The sequence below is a fragment of the Lotus japonicus genome, chromosome 3 (assembly GCF_012489685.1).
Source record: "Lotus japonicus ecotype B-129 chromosome 3, LjGifu_v1.2".
NCBI lineage: Eukaryota > Viridiplantae > Streptophyta > Magnoliopsida > Fabales > Fabaceae > Lotus > Lotus japonicus.
The window spans coordinates 26,331,368-26,347,611 of NC_080043.1; the positions used below are offsets into that span (position 1 = coordinate 26,331,368).

The 16,244-nt window shown below is 34.9% G+C and overlaps 2 protein-coding genes across 2 annotated transcripts; one reads left to right on the forward strand and one right to left on the reverse strand.

Annotated features, from left to right (window-relative positions):
* Window positions 1-9,132: 9,132 nt before the first annotated feature.
* Window positions 9,133-10,420, forward strand: LOC130748036 (mitogen-activated protein kinase kinase kinase 18-like). The gene has a single exon (XM_057601122.1). The coding sequence runs from the start codon at window positions 9,178-9,180 to the stop codon at window positions 10,387-10,389; it is 1,212 nt and encodes a 403-aa protein (XP_057457105.1). The 5' UTR covers window positions 9,133-9,177; the 3' UTR covers window positions 10,390-10,420.
* Window positions 10,421-13,768: 3,348 nt separating this feature from the next.
* Window positions 13,769-15,986, reverse strand: LOC130748467 (uncharacterized). Its single transcript, XM_057601687.1, has 2 exons — window positions 15,383-15,986; window positions 13,769-14,464 (listed from the first exon to the last, which is right to left on the reverse strand). Exons 1-2 carry the CDS (start codon window positions 15,681-15,683, stop codon window positions 14,127-14,129), a joined length of 639 nt encoding a protein of 212 aa, XP_057457670.1. The 5' UTR covers window positions 15,684-15,986; the 3' UTR covers window positions 13,769-14,126.
* Window positions 15,987-16,244: the final 258 nt, after the last annotated feature.

The window sequence follows — 16,244 nt, forward strand, 5'->3', positions numbered from 1 at the left end:
ACTTTACATAGAATTCAGCACTTTTTTTTTTCATTTTATTGAAATAAGTTATTGGACATTTTGAACAAATTTCTAATAAAATCATCTTACTCTAACTTATTGAGTTCGAGCTTTAGTTATGTTTATGTTTAATATACTTGGGGAAATTTTTTCATCATTCATAATAATTTTATCGTGCTCAAACTGTATTACTAGCAAATAAAAAATATTTGTTACTGGAGTGTAATGGGTTGTAGAACTGGGTAGGAAGCACGAGCATGCCCTGACTCAAGACGAGGAGCATGCGAAGGCCCAAGTCAACCACCCGTAGACAAGATCGCAAGGCTTCAGTCGTCAAGACTTCACTCCTAGCCTTGAGGGGTTGTGGGCCGTTAGGAAATGATCTCACGGACCAAATATCAGGAGATCACCAGATTTCTAGCAAGCTGACCAAGTATGCAATGATCTGAGTCAGCCATCTTCTGAAAAAGAGATCCATTCTCCCCTCTTCAACACTAGGTCTCAGCACATTTCATCATTCCTCCCATTAATGTTATCACTTGATATTTTCCCCTTTCAATGTAATCGTTCGATACTCTCCCACCTATGTAATTGTTTTACCCTCTCCATGACTTTAATTGTAATTAGGGGAGACCTCGATTATAAACGACGCTCTTTCATACCCAATAAACTGTTCATATCCTAAGGCTTAGCTATTTATTATTTGACTTATTTAACTACTTTGTTCTCTGAGTTTTGTCATAAACAAATATCTATGAGAAAAAAAATCATATTATAGATTTTCTCACTAGAATATTATATGTACACATCAATTGTGGCCCCTCATCATAATGCAAATAAATAGGTATAGAGAAGAGTGAGGTGTTGTTACATGTGCTGGTATATACTTCAGCTGCCACCTAGGTTGCTAAGCTTCTCATTTTCTCTTTAGAAGAGTAGGAAGGCAATGGAGGCTTGGTGACCTACCTATGTGTACTCTTTTGAATCATATTTCAATTTACTTTGTGTGCGTGTGTGAAAAAGAGAGAGACATAATTGCCACTTTGAAGCAAATTAAGGTCCCTTGCCAATGAGGAAGGGACAAAAAGAGGAATTTTCTTTTTCTATTGGTTTTAATAGCCGCACTTGGCACCAGCCCACACCATAACGGAACGTTAAAGCAAACATGAAACGTCATTCTATTCTATTCTTCTACTACACATCTTAATTTGTCGGTTAACGAAATCCATCATTGGAGAGGAGAGAGTAAAAAGCAGCATACTTTCCCCACCTTTTCTGTTTCACAAATAAAGCAACCAAGTTCAAACTTGAAATCAAAACAATGTCACTATATATTTATTGAGGATCAAATATATTATATGAAAGAACCAATATATGTGAAAAACATGCGACCAATTATATGTTTGTTTGACAGAATATGCCTTGGGTATCCGAGTGTGTTACGAAATTCGGTTGATTTTCATGTTAGGGATGAAGAAATTATATAAGAAGCTAGTAGACATTACTTCTATTCACATGGACATGGCTGTAAGTAAGAGTAGAAAATATGCAGGTTGAATGCTTTCTCCAAGAAATGCATTGAAATTTAATGTTGGTGGTGCTTCAAAGAGAACCAAGGACCAAGCAGAATAGGAGTAGTGTATTGAGGAAAATTCTTCGTTTTTTCTCCAAAATATGGGAAGGCAATTTTTGGGCTTTTGAATCAAAAGTTAAGATTATTCTAAACGAAGGAATTTTATTCCGTGAGTATTATTGATAATAGAACACTGTATTTATACAGTTACAAAGTTGACTAATAATTAAATGCTAACCTAATTATATGCGTAATTAGTAATTACAGGTAAATAAATAAAGAATATTTCTCTATTCTATCACTAAATGCACAAATTTTCTGTGAGGATCGGAATTTGATATTAAAAAATGTTCTAATTCAAAGTGATTCTACATTGACAATGGGGTAAGTGAAATGCAAAAAAAAAATTGGCCGTAAAAATTCTAAATAATCTTAACAGAATTGATTTTCTACTGCAGAGGTGAATTGTCTGAACATATATTACTCACACTTTTAGGGAAGCAGATAATATTGCAGATTACCTAGAAAAAATAGGTGCAATTGAGTGAACCCTCCATAGATTTCATTAATGGGGTTGTTTATATGTATTCCCTAACTTGAGGAGAATATTATTGATATTCAATAAATTCTTCTTAAGTAAAAAAAAATTAAGATAAGTGAGATATTACATAACTTTTACTTTTTTATAATTAACCTTATTGATCCCTTAAGGCGAGCTTAAATCACTTTTATAAGAAAAAGGATGCAATTCAGTTGGATTGCAAGGATGTTGCAAGTAATAGATATAGAATAATGTTGGGTTGGTGTTTAGACTTGCCGGTGTACATAGTTTGATGTGAGTAATCACTCAGTTGAATAATGATATTGTGAGGATTACATACATGTTGAGCTGAATTTAGAATGACAATTTCTTCCATGTTTCTCAAGAGTGGAAATACCATTGATGAATGATGATGCTCTACCTCGACAAGTTTTAGGGATTTATGCATATTTTGAAGTTTTCTCATTCTTTCATCATTTTGTGATGGAGTTTAGACTTGTGGGTGTAGTTTTTTTGAATTTAACTCCTTTAAAATAAGTGAGGTAAAGTAAGTTATCATATCATTAATAATTATCACTTAATTTGAAAAGTCAATAAAAAAACTTGGTTAATAATGGGATTACTTTTTTTTTTGAAAATAATAATGGGATTACTTACTTAACTATTAAAATGGGTGTAAAAAAAAATCACTACCATTTAGTTTAGCTTTTTTTATCGGTTACATGACATCGTGTAACGGTGTCCTTACATCACATATAAAAACGTGTTGCTTATTCTCGCACGTGTTTCCGCCTACGTGTTCAGATGGACCCCACTTTTGTTCTTTTCCCAATTACTACGTGAAAACCCGTTTTCATACTCACAATGAGAAAAGAACAAATTACAAAGAAGAAAACAGGACCACGTGACTTGCGTGTGATCAAAGCATCTTAAATTTCCTCACAATATATCTATCACCATTCTACCTTCCAACTCACGTAATTTGAAGTTGATTAATTATATTTAGTAGTAGTATCTCTTAAAAAATTAAAGTGAAACTTTTATCTTTAATCTCATTTATATCCCGTTGTTTTCTTTCTTTTTCTACCTCTAAGGTCAATTAAGTATCATTGAGGTTCCTTTTATTTTTATTTTTAGAGCAAAATGAATTTATTCACAGGAAAGTAAAATTCAGGAACATTCCTCTCATGTAGAATAATAAAAAGGATATCAAAAAACCTTGTCCAACGTCATAAAACTCAAGTTTTAGTCTAAGAATAAACAAGTTCTCAGTATGTGTGTTTGAATACAATACTAGTTAAAAACAACGTGAATAGAATTTTATCTTAATTTATAAATAGAATTTCATTCATTTTATCCATTTGTGTTTGTCATTGAGTTTCCAAACATAGCCTAATAATTAAGTTCAATTTTAGGATTCAAGTATTGAATTACATGTCATTGAATTTTTGAAAAAGATTTTTTTAAGTAAATTTTTTTAATGAATATAAGTACAATCATAAAAAAATGTTTCTTCCTACTGTAAAAAAAATAATCATAAAAAAAATGTAAAGTATTAAATCTTAGCAACTCACAATCTACAAAGGATATTGAACAACAACCACGCAAGTTAGAATGCCAAAAAAAACTGACTCTGAAAATCTCATAGAATCATCAAGACCAAGACAAGCTCCCCGCGAAAAACTCAATTCCAAAAAAAATCTTGGAAGCAAAATATTAGATCCAGCAGCGTGCAAACAACCACTCAGTGAAAGTCTCCATTTGAGTACGAAATGCAGCGGCAAGTTCAACAAAAATGAAATCCTATCAAGACACAACAAAATCAACTAAGAACAAATACCCTTCCCAGTAGTGATAATTCACAACAACTTCACAATGACAAAAAGCTAACAAACAACGATCCAGCTTTCACCGCCAAACAAAACCAGATCAAACGCAAAACAGACCTAAACTGAAAAATCATTGAGACGCCACAACGATCAGCTTCCTCCACCAAAGCAAAAGGAAAACCACCAAGCCCAAACTGGAAATCAATAAGGCCAAAAATCACTATAGTTAGCCTCGAAAGACCTAGCTTCCACGCCAAGTGAAACAGAACAAAAGAAAAAACCCCTAACCACACGATAAGAAAAATAAGGCAGCACCACTAACCGCAAGAAACCCCTCCATTCAGAGCAACTTAGCAGCACCCCCTTGTTTCACGACAACATCCAATGGAACCCCCACATTGTTGTTGTTGACGCGGTGTAACATCTCGATCTGACGACTTGTCTCATAGTAACAACACGAGTCTTTCTAACACACTTTTTCCTCACTCACATGCTTCTTGAGAAAACTTCCCAAATGGTCAACATCTCAATATTGCTCCAAGGCAAACACACTTAGATTGCAGTTTTTGTTTTCAGTTTTTAAAACAGTTTTCAGAAACAATTTTTAAAAACAGTTTTCAAAAGAAGAAAACAGTTTGAAAAACATGTTTTCTCACATTTAGAAAACTGATATCTTAAAACTAAAAACAGAAACTGAAAACATCTTTTAGCTGTTTTCGTTTTTTTGTTTTAAAAACTGAAAATGAGAACTGTTTTCAAAAACAGTTTTTGAAAACAGGTAGTACCAAACAAGTTTTCAATTTTTAAAAACTGAAAACTATTTTGAAAACTGCAAACAAACAGGCCCTTAACCTTAGAGTTTTTATGAGTTGGGTCTCAAAAAGATGCATATACCGACGGAATTGTATCCGTAGGTATAGCGACTCAAAGTCCACGAAATGAATTGTCCGTCGGTAAAGGTTTTCTGGGTTATACCCACGGTTTTCTGTCATTGGTATATGACAAATTTCTTGTATTGCATCTTGTTGTTATGAGTAGTACCTATCAAATTGTTTATGTTCTCCTCAATTGTATAGTCCCATACATATACAGTCTCGGAATACTTCTCGAATAGTCAACATCTCAATATTGCTCTTATTTAGGTGTGAGATTGGTTCATTTATGTGTCTCTTCTCCTATAAGTCTATCAGGAGCCGCTCGTTATTCGTACCTCATTGTACCGATGATCGTGTTTTTTTAGATATATTAATGAAATGGTTAACATTTTTTAATTATCTCCACGCGTGTTTTTGGTAATAATGTAAAAGGGATTAATAACTATGCACAAATAACATATGAATAAAATTGAAGTGCACAAATGGCTTTCTTGTAATGTTTTTATAAAATGTTTGTGGAAAATAGTCAATTTAAAGAAGTTACACCATTCCAACTAACTGATGTAATTGGACAGTTATTAGGTAAATGGTTATTGTAGAGAATCTAATTTAATTTTGCTACACATAACTGCTGCATCCCCACTCCTAAATCCTAACACCAATTGCAACCTCCTACTCCCACCTGCTTATTTTCTCTGATTTGTAGCTTCAACCTTTAAGCGCTTTTTAGGTGCTTCTACCCTTTAGCTTCTGTTTCACACTACCAACCCAAGGAACCAAAACCCATTTTATAAAAATACATGCTTAATTAAGTGTGTTGATTACAAATTAATTTATTGGGTGTGTGTGTTCATCATATTAATTAAGTATTTCTCTTGTTTCGTTATGCAAATGAGTTGGAGCTAACCTTTATTTCACGCCTAAGTTTTGGCACTTGTGTTCTCCAAACCATGAAAGCTAACTCACGTAATGATAGCAGGTTTCGTGAAATTGAAGAGTGTTAATGAATGTCAAAAGAACACCCACCTCAGAATGATTTTGGATGGTTTTTGAAATGACCCTTTTTGACCATGATTGATTAGTAAAGTAAGATCAGATATAACAATCGTCTAATCATCTAGTGCGTCATTTATGATGGTTCAAGCTTCAACCAGAAATAAATTTCTTAAGGTGTTTAGGGAAAATATAAAAACTAAAAATGAAAAGGTGTGGCTACTTTTTTCTATCAAACAACCAATATTCCAACCGCTTTGGTTATAGAGACTTTAATAGTTTGTCATAAATTAATTATCTTAAAAGCTTAACATGTTAGACAAAGGTCACAATAATAATTTTATAATACTATTTCTAACACGCACTATTTCATGTAAGAGTCCGTTTAGAATTGAAGCGTGGACAATGCACAACCTCAACCATATTGAAATTCAATTTTTTAATAGAAGAATTAAAGGCGACAAGGATCAAACTGTTGACCATTTAGACGTCATATATAGAGGCTCTGATCTCATATCAAACAACCAAGTATCCTAAAAGTTAAAGTGGTTAGATAAAGATACATAATGATTTTATATCATATTTTTAACAGCAATAACTGATATTATTCATGGAGTAATTTCATTTGAGTTGAGTTCGAAAATCTATATTTTGGTGAGAATCACTCTTTTAAAAGTGAACTCTTCTCATATACAAGACTCAAGTGATCAAGTATGTACCACTTAATCCAAACACTCATTTCATTATGTTGTGGCCAGCCTGAATAACTACACATCTCAATACGATTATGGTCGGCAAAAACGACTGCACAACTATCGTCAGTCAAGTTGGATGGTCAAGGCGACCAAGTATATATAGCTACAATAAGATTAGAGTATGATTTCCATTCTTCTAACCAATTGGTTAACTACAAAGCTAGGTTGTTAGAACTAGCATCAATCTAACTTAATTAGGACTAAAACCACAATGTCACCTAGATTCGGCTAATAGTTAATTGCTCTTGCAGTTAGTTAGACGATTGACCACTATATATAGGTTTGATCGCACTGTGAGCTATTCAAACAACTCATTTGTTCTCTTATTTCTCTTCTAGATTTTGTAATTATCTCTCTCATCTTGAGTTGATTAGAGTTTCAGAATACCTTTTGCAGGTTCCTCTCATCGTGGGCATTCACTACACCACCCTGCGTTCTCTACTGTGTTCCACCGTGTTATCGGACGTGCACCATGCACCTAGCTTTATGAGAGTTGGTCATGCTCAGTTTTTGAAAAAGATCACATTGCTAATTGATTTTACTATTTGAGTCGCTATTATCATGATTACTTTACTTGAGAGATAGTAACCACCCAATAACCCATTATAAGGGGTTGTTTTCGAATTAACCAATCCACATCGCTATCAAGCTTCTAGAAGGAGGCATGGAGTGAACTGACATTTAGTACTTTTGAGTTAAATTTTCTGTGTATGGTACTTGCAACAAAGCTTGATAAAGTTTTCAATAGCTTATAGGATTGATGTACGTTGCACTTTTCCATGATCACATTATCATGACAAATAAATGAAATGGAAATGGTGTTGATCTCACAAATACAAAGCATGATAAAGTTTTCAATAGCTTATATTGAATTGGCCAATCCAAATTCTCCCAGTACTCTCAACTTTCAATGAGTCTCAGATATATTTCAGCCTATAACTTTCTAAAGCTGCAAAATTAAATACCTACTCCTCACACAAAAGTATCATCCCAATGGAGGCTGCACTTTTGAAAAATCTCCATACCAATCACAATTTCACAACACAATTCAGGAAATTATTTATGAAGCTTCTTAAGTAAAAAGTTTGCAATTAAGGTCAAATAATCACTTTGTTGCTACCTGATTTATTATTTTTTGTACTTTTTGATAAATAGAATGGATCATGCTATTCTGTTAATGGGAAAGAACCATATATATAACTAGTCCATTGAAACAAAAAGACCATTGTTTGTTTTGAGGGAAAATAGCAATATAACTTATCATTAGGCAAGCAAATTAAAAGCATAAATCACATGGAACAGGGCAAATAGATGAATCTTTCTCTTTCTGGTTTTGACTTCTACAAAACCCCCTGTACTAGCTAGTTGACTTGTAACTCCACCCCATCCCCAAAGAATTGTAATTTGTGGAGCTTATATAATCACGTTACTATTATAAAAATCAAATATCTCTTGACCCCAAGAATTTGAAAAAAAGATACTTAATTCCAACTGTTTCAGTGGTTGAACCCACCCCATTCACCTTTGCCCCTAAAACCCCCCAAGTTAATATTTTTCAAAGCCTTATCAAGTATAAAACAAGAGCCATGGACTAGGGGACGTGAGACATTGGTACGTTCGACATACATATTTAGTGGTAATTTTTAACCGTCGTTAAATGTGAAGTGTAAAAAAATTAATGGGATTTTTAATCATCGTCAATAAACACTCCAATTTTATTATTGTTTTGTTCCCAAACTATTAGAATTCTTTAAATACTCTATAAATTGTAACGGTCAAAAACCACTACAATCCGCATATGTCAAACGAATGTCACGAATTTCATATGTCTATCAAACATTACCGATAAAATAAATACTTTCCAACGAAGTTAATTCTATTCTAACTCTAAAAATCCATTAGACTAACTCTTGCAATGATAATTTTGTCATACATAACACTCAATTTGAGAATAGAAAATAAACCAATTAAACTAGTCACTCGTCACTTCCATCTGGCAAAAATATAAAATGATATGAAACAAGTAATCCCGGTTGCCCCTCTAATCACCTAACCCAGACTCATAATCTCTCTACCCCTTCACTTGCAACAAACTAGACCCAAATCCATGTACTAATCACTCTTTGCACACTCAAAGACTCAAAGCTTACAAACGTATCCACTTGTCACTCACCAAGCCATTGCCGACTAAGCAACCACAACCACCCAAATTTGGACACGTTGTAAACTCACAGTTGAAGTAACACTCTCCCACCTCTAGAGATAGAGAGAGAAAGAGAAAGAAAGCTTCAACTAATTAAGCAAGAAAAATACTAGTAACACTTCGTTTTTAACACTCTCTTTTGATTAGTTAAAATTTATCCGAAATACACTTAAAAAGAATGAAACACACGAATTCAACCGATTAATTAGAGAATATTGAAAAGAGTGTTGAAAACAGAGTATTTTTCGCTATAACTCATTATTAAGTAAACCAACCAATGAAACAACCCTCTTAACTAAAAACTCAAAGTGTGCCCATAATTCATTATTATATAAAGGCCGCAACATCAAACCAAACACTCTGTACTCTGAAACAGAGCCTAAACAACACAAACAAAAACAGAACATCATGGCATGGACAAGAGGCGCCATCATAGGACGTGGCTCTTCAGCCACCGTCTACCTCGCCGCCTCTCACCACTCCTCCTCCATCTCCGCCGTGAAGTCAGCTCCGCTGTCACAACCACAGTCACAACAACTCCAGAGAGAACAGAAAATCCTCTCTTCTCTGTCCTCTCCCCACATAGTCACCTACAAAGGTTGCGACATCACAACGGAAAGAAACAAGGTTTACTACAATCTCTTCATGGAGTACATGCCCTTCGGCACCCTCTCTCAGGCGAATAGCCGCCTCGGTGAGGCGGCGATCGCGGAGTACACACGGCAGATTCTTCAGGGGCTGGAGTACTTGCATTCAAACGGGGTGGTGCATTGTGACATTAAAGGTAGCAATATTTTGGTCGGTGAAGATGAAGTTGTTAAAATTGGAGACTTTGGGTGTGCTAAATTCGCCGCAGAGTCTCCGGCGGCGCCGATTGCCGGCACACCGATGTTCATGGCGCCGGAGGCGGCGCGAGGGGAGGCACAGGGGTATGCTTGTGATGTTTGGGCACTTGGGTGCACGGTGGTTGAAATCGCAACCGGGTTCGCGCCGTGGACTAATGTGGAAGACCCTGTCAATGTTCTTTACCGTGTAGCTTACTCCGGCGAGTCGCCGGAGATTCCTGGGTTTCTGTCGGAGCAAGCAAAGGATTTCTTAGGGAAGTGTTTCATGAGGAATCCTAAGGAGAGGTGGAGTTGTGGTCAGCTTCTGAAGCATCCATTTCTTGCAGAATTCAATTCAGATGGTAAGCAAGTTCAGGAATCTGATTCTCCAACCAGCATTCTTGAGCAACGATTTTGGAATTCTGTGGAAGATTCAGATTCATCAGAAGGTTTCTTCTTAGGCAATTTGGGTCAGACAAGTAGTTTTGAGAATGAGAATTCGGCTGCTGATAGGATCAGATGTCTTGCTGTGTGTTCTGGGAATCCAAGATGGGCATGGAATGGTGATGATGAGAATTGGATCACAACTAGAGGGAATGAAACAGGTGTTTCAACTAGGGATGAAGTTGATTTGGATGTTGAATTGGAGAAATGCATTGTTAGTGGTAGAATTAGTGGTTATTTTTGTGAGGATTATAAGTGTAGGGATGTTGTTAGTATTGTAGATGATAATTGTTTCAATTTTGAGAAGGGCATTGCTGAGATGCTGCTTCCTTCAACATTGGATTTTTTATGATTCAATTAATTTGAAAAATCTTCTTTTCTTACTCTCTCAATGTTCCATTGGATGTGTATTGCAGTTAATGGCTTTAGTCCAATTATTAGTATATTTTTATTAACTTCTATTCTCTCCGAATGATTCTAAAACTTAAAAAGTACTCATAGAAGCTTCTCCACTTTTAAAATTAGTTGTGAAAAGATTTCTAAAAAATGACAAATTTGTTGCTATAAAGCTCCCGTTGTGCACTAGGTTCAATAAGGAGCCGCAACTACTTTATAAATTTAATATAGACAATCTGCATTTTTTTTACAGAGATTATTTCACGGCTCAAACATGTAACCATAAGGTCACATATCAACAACCTTATATTTCACCAAGAGGCACCCTCTAAAAGATTTCAAACATGCTTTAAATTGGGTGGGCGATTCTGATTTAATTGCCTTGAACCCTTTCAAAATAAAACCTTTTGTTTTTTCACAATTTGGTGAAATAGTAAATATAGAAAATAGAGAAATTGAAAATGCAGGGCCCAAATGGCTCCTGAGTTTTAAACTCTCAAGTCTCATCCTCTCTTCTTGATTTGTGTTGGTTGATTCCAATGGATATGAAGTGACTTACTGCAATGTCTCTCACTGTCCTGGCCCTGCCATCTATATTTGTTTACTCTCTTGGTATCTATCTGTCCATGCCATACTCTTTATCTGTCAATGGTATTGGTAGGTCTACAATTAACATTCCAAAACCCTCCAATTACTTAAAAGGTAAAATCTAGTCATGAAGTTCAACCCTTCTGCACCTAACCCTGTATAATAAAATAAGTTGCAGCTTTAAAAGCAAAGTCAATATGCAACAAATATTACAGCAGGTGGGTTTCCATCACAGCACATGAAGATTAATGCACATAGAGAAGAATTGATTGTTCTATCTAAAGTGAGAGCATTTGAAAATACAACAAATGTAAAATTAAAATAACCATTGATTGGGTATATTTCATTGTAAACTCAACCATTGATATTTTATCTGCTAAAGTAACTAAATCCAATAAAATATCTTGGTCAAGTTGAAACAGTTTGGAGTTGGAAAATTTGGTCAACCCCCGCTAGGTTGGGCTAATGTTATATGAATATTCAGAACCTAGTGACCTAAATATAAATCAGACTTCAATCTTGTATGGTTAGAGAATAGATACAGTTGTTGGCCCCTAAGCAAAAAAAGAAACTTTGGTCAATGAAGGCACTAGCTTCTTTCAAAATTTAAATTCATTAGTTTATTTCCAAAGTTGTACTCTTTCACAATTTCCACTCTAAATGCTTTCTAATAACATGATTCTTATGCCCTTATTAGGAAGCATCTACGTTGCTTATGGCCTCAGATTTCAGAATTATAATTTATTTATCATTGTTGTTTGCTCTTTTAACCGCATCCGCACAAATTATCTCAACCTTAATTGTTTTCTAAATTTGCTTTAGTACTGATTCTCTCATACTCCAGGACAAATAATTAAACTCGAATATGCGAATTATAGTTCTAGGTGCCTGATATAAGTGGCTGTTTGAAATGTTACGCTAACACAAAAAATACAAGAAAAGGTAACTTTTTTATTTTTTGGGGTCAAAGATAAGTGAAGTTGGTTGTAGACTTCTATCCCCAAAATAATTCCAAAATGCAGACCCAGTCAAACACTAAAATTGATTTTAAAAAAATCTAGGTCGTGCTTGGAAAAATTATTTGAGCGTATTTTCATAAGTTTTTTTTAACGTATTTTATTTTCATAAATTATTCACAATAGTTATAAGCGTTTATACCTATCCATAACATATTTTCAACTTATTTTAATAAGTTTCTCAAATTAGCTTATTAAGAGTCTCTTCAATGCAAGGTTCCTAGTTGGGTTGCTTAAACATTATTCTAGTGGGCCTAAACTGCCCCATGAGGTTTAAGAAACTCAAGTCGAATTCGCTCCAACCACGGTTACTTATTTTACTTTTGTTTAGGTCTCACTAAACCTCATTTATATTATTTTAAGGTCATGCCACTATTCAAGTTCATGAATGAAAGATAAATTATAAATTTTTAATCAAAAAGCAAGAAGAAAAAAAATAAGCAACCGTTGCTTAAATAAGTAACAATTGTTGCAACTGTTACTTAAATTTAAGCAACCAGACTGTCACGTCATGTTGCTTCAATAGTACTCCAAAATAAGCAACGTTGCTTAAGTGCTCCAACTGGATTAAACAACCCCATTAGAGACCCTCTAAATAAGCATTTATGTGATAAACGCTTGTGACCAAAGGAACCCTTGCTATTGTTATGCTTAAATAAATCTATAAGTATCCCGTAATTCCGTACAATCTTGTTTTAAGAATCCAAACAGTCTAAACACTATACATACAACTCATTTTTCTCTCTAATTCATTTTTCAAACTCATTTTTCTCTCTAATTCATTTTTCTTATCTTATCAAGTATCGTATGTTCATATTTTACATCTACCACTTTTCTTTTATTTCTATTTTCTGTCATGCTGAATGCTGATAGGAGCGTCTACACTGAAATATGTGTCCATGAAAAAGTTTCCCTTCACTGAATTGGGCTGGTATTTGAAGGGTTTGTTTGGGTATGTGAAGGCTTGTTTAGTTTTTTGTCAACAAAAAAGAACATACCTAGATGAGGAAATTCGGCCCACTAGTGGAGATATACAAGAGGAGAGATTGAGACTGGAATAATTCGTCAAGAAAAAGAGACTGGGATAAAGAAACGATGGTTTATGGATGAAGGCCATTCAACAATATTGTAACTATGACAGTAGTTCCAAACTAAATTCTCTCTATTTTTATTATCAAAGAACCGAAATCAATTCCAAATTTTCATGTTTTTCCAACCCTTCAGCTTCATTGTTCCATGTCCTCACCAGACCTATTATTTTTCTGATCACAACTGCAGCTTTCATGGTTGTGATTTCTGTTAGAAGCATGAGGACCAAACCAACAGACAGAATTTTTGCGCTTTAAGTCTTTCACATAACATTTTTTTTTCGTACCATATTAACAATGCTACAACCTACAACCTCATGGAAACTAGAGAATGCTCTCACCACAAGCCTAATGCTAGAGGTTGGCTTTCAAACAAACACATAAGAAAACTTAGATCTGGCTGTCATAGAGAAAGAAGGTGCTGAACAGCACAATGGACACTGGAATCAACAACAATAGCAATCAAGAATACTGCCCTCTTTGGGAACAGGATTTCTCTATAAACATTTCTCAAAACATCCAACAAACGATAATTTCTGCCAACTGATATTCCTGATCTCACCATCAGATTGATTCATTTCAAGTGAGAAAATCTAGAGGGGGAGAAATCCATCAGAGATGTAATTTATTTAATTCAAAACAGTTTGTAAAAGGATAATTTTGTCATTAAAAAAGCCTTTGTGTATACAAAGTTATCAATCTACTTATACAGTAATAAACACAGGCTCTTATATACTATCAGCCTCTATATATCCTATTAATCTTGTATTGTCAACTCTCATACTATCAAATGCTCATAACATGGCCTATTTGATTATCTGCTTTTAAGTATAGCCAACTCACTCTATCTGCATAGCATCTCTCTCTTCTTTATAAACTTAACTATATCCAACTGTGACCTATTTCTCTTATGCAAACATGCACTTTGCTAGATATCTGGACTTTCACATAATCACATGTTCTTTTTGTTATCAACATTGTAAGAGTTCTGATCAAATACCCTACAATTGACTCTGAAGATTCTGATTTTCCGCTAAGAGGCGATCATATTCCATAAGGAACCCTTCAGATTGTTTCTTAAGAGTCTCAACCTCAGCTTCCAAGCCCTTAGCCCTGCTTCCTTTCACCTCACATTCAGACTCAAGTTCCTTAACTTTGGACCTCAATGTGGCAATTTCTTCCATCAAGGCCTTGTTTTGCTCTGTTGCAATGCCATTTATACCGTTACCGAAGCTTCGGCTTTGTTTCTTCGCAGACTCCACAGCCCTCCTCAGCAACCGAAGCTCTCTAATGTAATGGTGCAATCTATCTATCATCAGAGAAAGGAACAGAACAAAACCTGCACAAACGTGAAAAAACAAATTCAACAACTAATACACTAGAAAAACCATTAGAAGAAATACAAATTACAGAAACAAAGCAAAAACATGAATTCCATATACAAAACCAGTTTGGATAACCTCTCAATGAAAACTTGCTTTAAAAAATGAAATGATGTTACAATAACTGTGAATTTTCTAAATAATAGCTTCTGAAATCACTTCTAAGGCTTAACATTTTCAGAAGCTGAGTAAAACATCATTTTAGTCTGTATTCCGATTAGTCATTCTAGTAAAAAAGTCTATAAAAATACAATTTATTTGGCAATTTCATCCATGTATTTAATTGTGCGATTGGATAAATTAACTTAATTAAGCGCTTAGCACCATAAGCACCTATGCATAAGCTAATTTGATAAACTTATCGAAATACAATGAAAATAAGTTCCAGATAAGCATAATGTCTTATTCATAAGCATATGAACATCTTATGAAAATAAGGTAAAAAATGCCGTAAGCTATTTACATAAACTATCTCTAACTCTTGCATAAATGTTTATTCTATAAAATAACCTACTCTTTCAAAAAAAGGGTCTAAATTTAGGAACTGCTTTGAAATACTTATGAATTTAAATTTATATTTCCATAGACTAGTATAATAGATTATTTCATATATATAATTTATGTTATCCAGTAACCAAATTGGTAGAAAAATGACCCTTTTCATGCCTGTTTTGATAAATAAAAAAATAAAAACTTTCGAGAACTAAACTATGAAAATGGCGTATTGCTCAACACGTGTAATCAAATCCCATAAGAGCTTAATTTAGAAACTTCGCTAATTCAAGTTAGGCAAATAAATTGAAAGCATAGCACATTGCAGAGTGTAGGGGACCATCAAAATTGACAATGAAACGAAACCAAAAGTTTCAATTTACCTAAAAGAGAAGCTTCGAGAACGTGATTCGACATAAGCACTTGATCGGTAGGGTTAACGACACCGCCACCGCCACCGCCACCAGCTTCGAAACTGCGACGGCGGATCTTGTAGACGCTGTGGAGTGACGAAGCGAGGAGCAGCAGCAAAGTGGCGGCGACGGTTTTGACTACAGCAGGACCGCGACCTCGCTTGACCCGATCCAACGTGATGATAACCAGCTTCCTGAACGGAGTCTTGAATAGGAAGCTCAGAATCATGAAGATTTCACCGAAAATCGCACCGTACAGAAGCTGCAACATTGTTCGATTCGAATTCGATTGGGATTTGGGAATGGAAACCCTAGAAATTGTTATAGCAATGTGTGAGTGTGTGTTAATATTGATTGATTTGAGCGCGTGGGATGAGTGTGCGTGTTAATTGCGAGTCGACATAAAACGCGAATGCAGGTTTGATGATCATGATCTTTCTTCTTCATTGCTTTTTAATGCCGAACGCTCAACGCGCTTCTTCCCATCTCTTCCACCTGCTTCTTCCTGCTTTTGCTCAATTCATTCTTTCTACAACCTTCTTTTTTTGGTTTGTTTTAGCCGACAAAGTATGAATCATTTCAGCTGAGTTTATGGGTCAAGACTCAAGAGTAAAGTCTCATGCTGGCCCATTTATCCATGAGTCACGGTTCTTAAATTGATTATTGGTTTTAATGCATGTTGGACCATTATGGGTTTTTGAAAGGGATTAGGATGGACCAGCCCAACTGAAAGAGAGATGCGGTAGTAGCGAGATGTTTACTGCTTGACGGCAGAGCCGACAATGTTTAGGGTCTGTTTGGTATGTTGTATAGTGTAAAGTCTGATGGTATA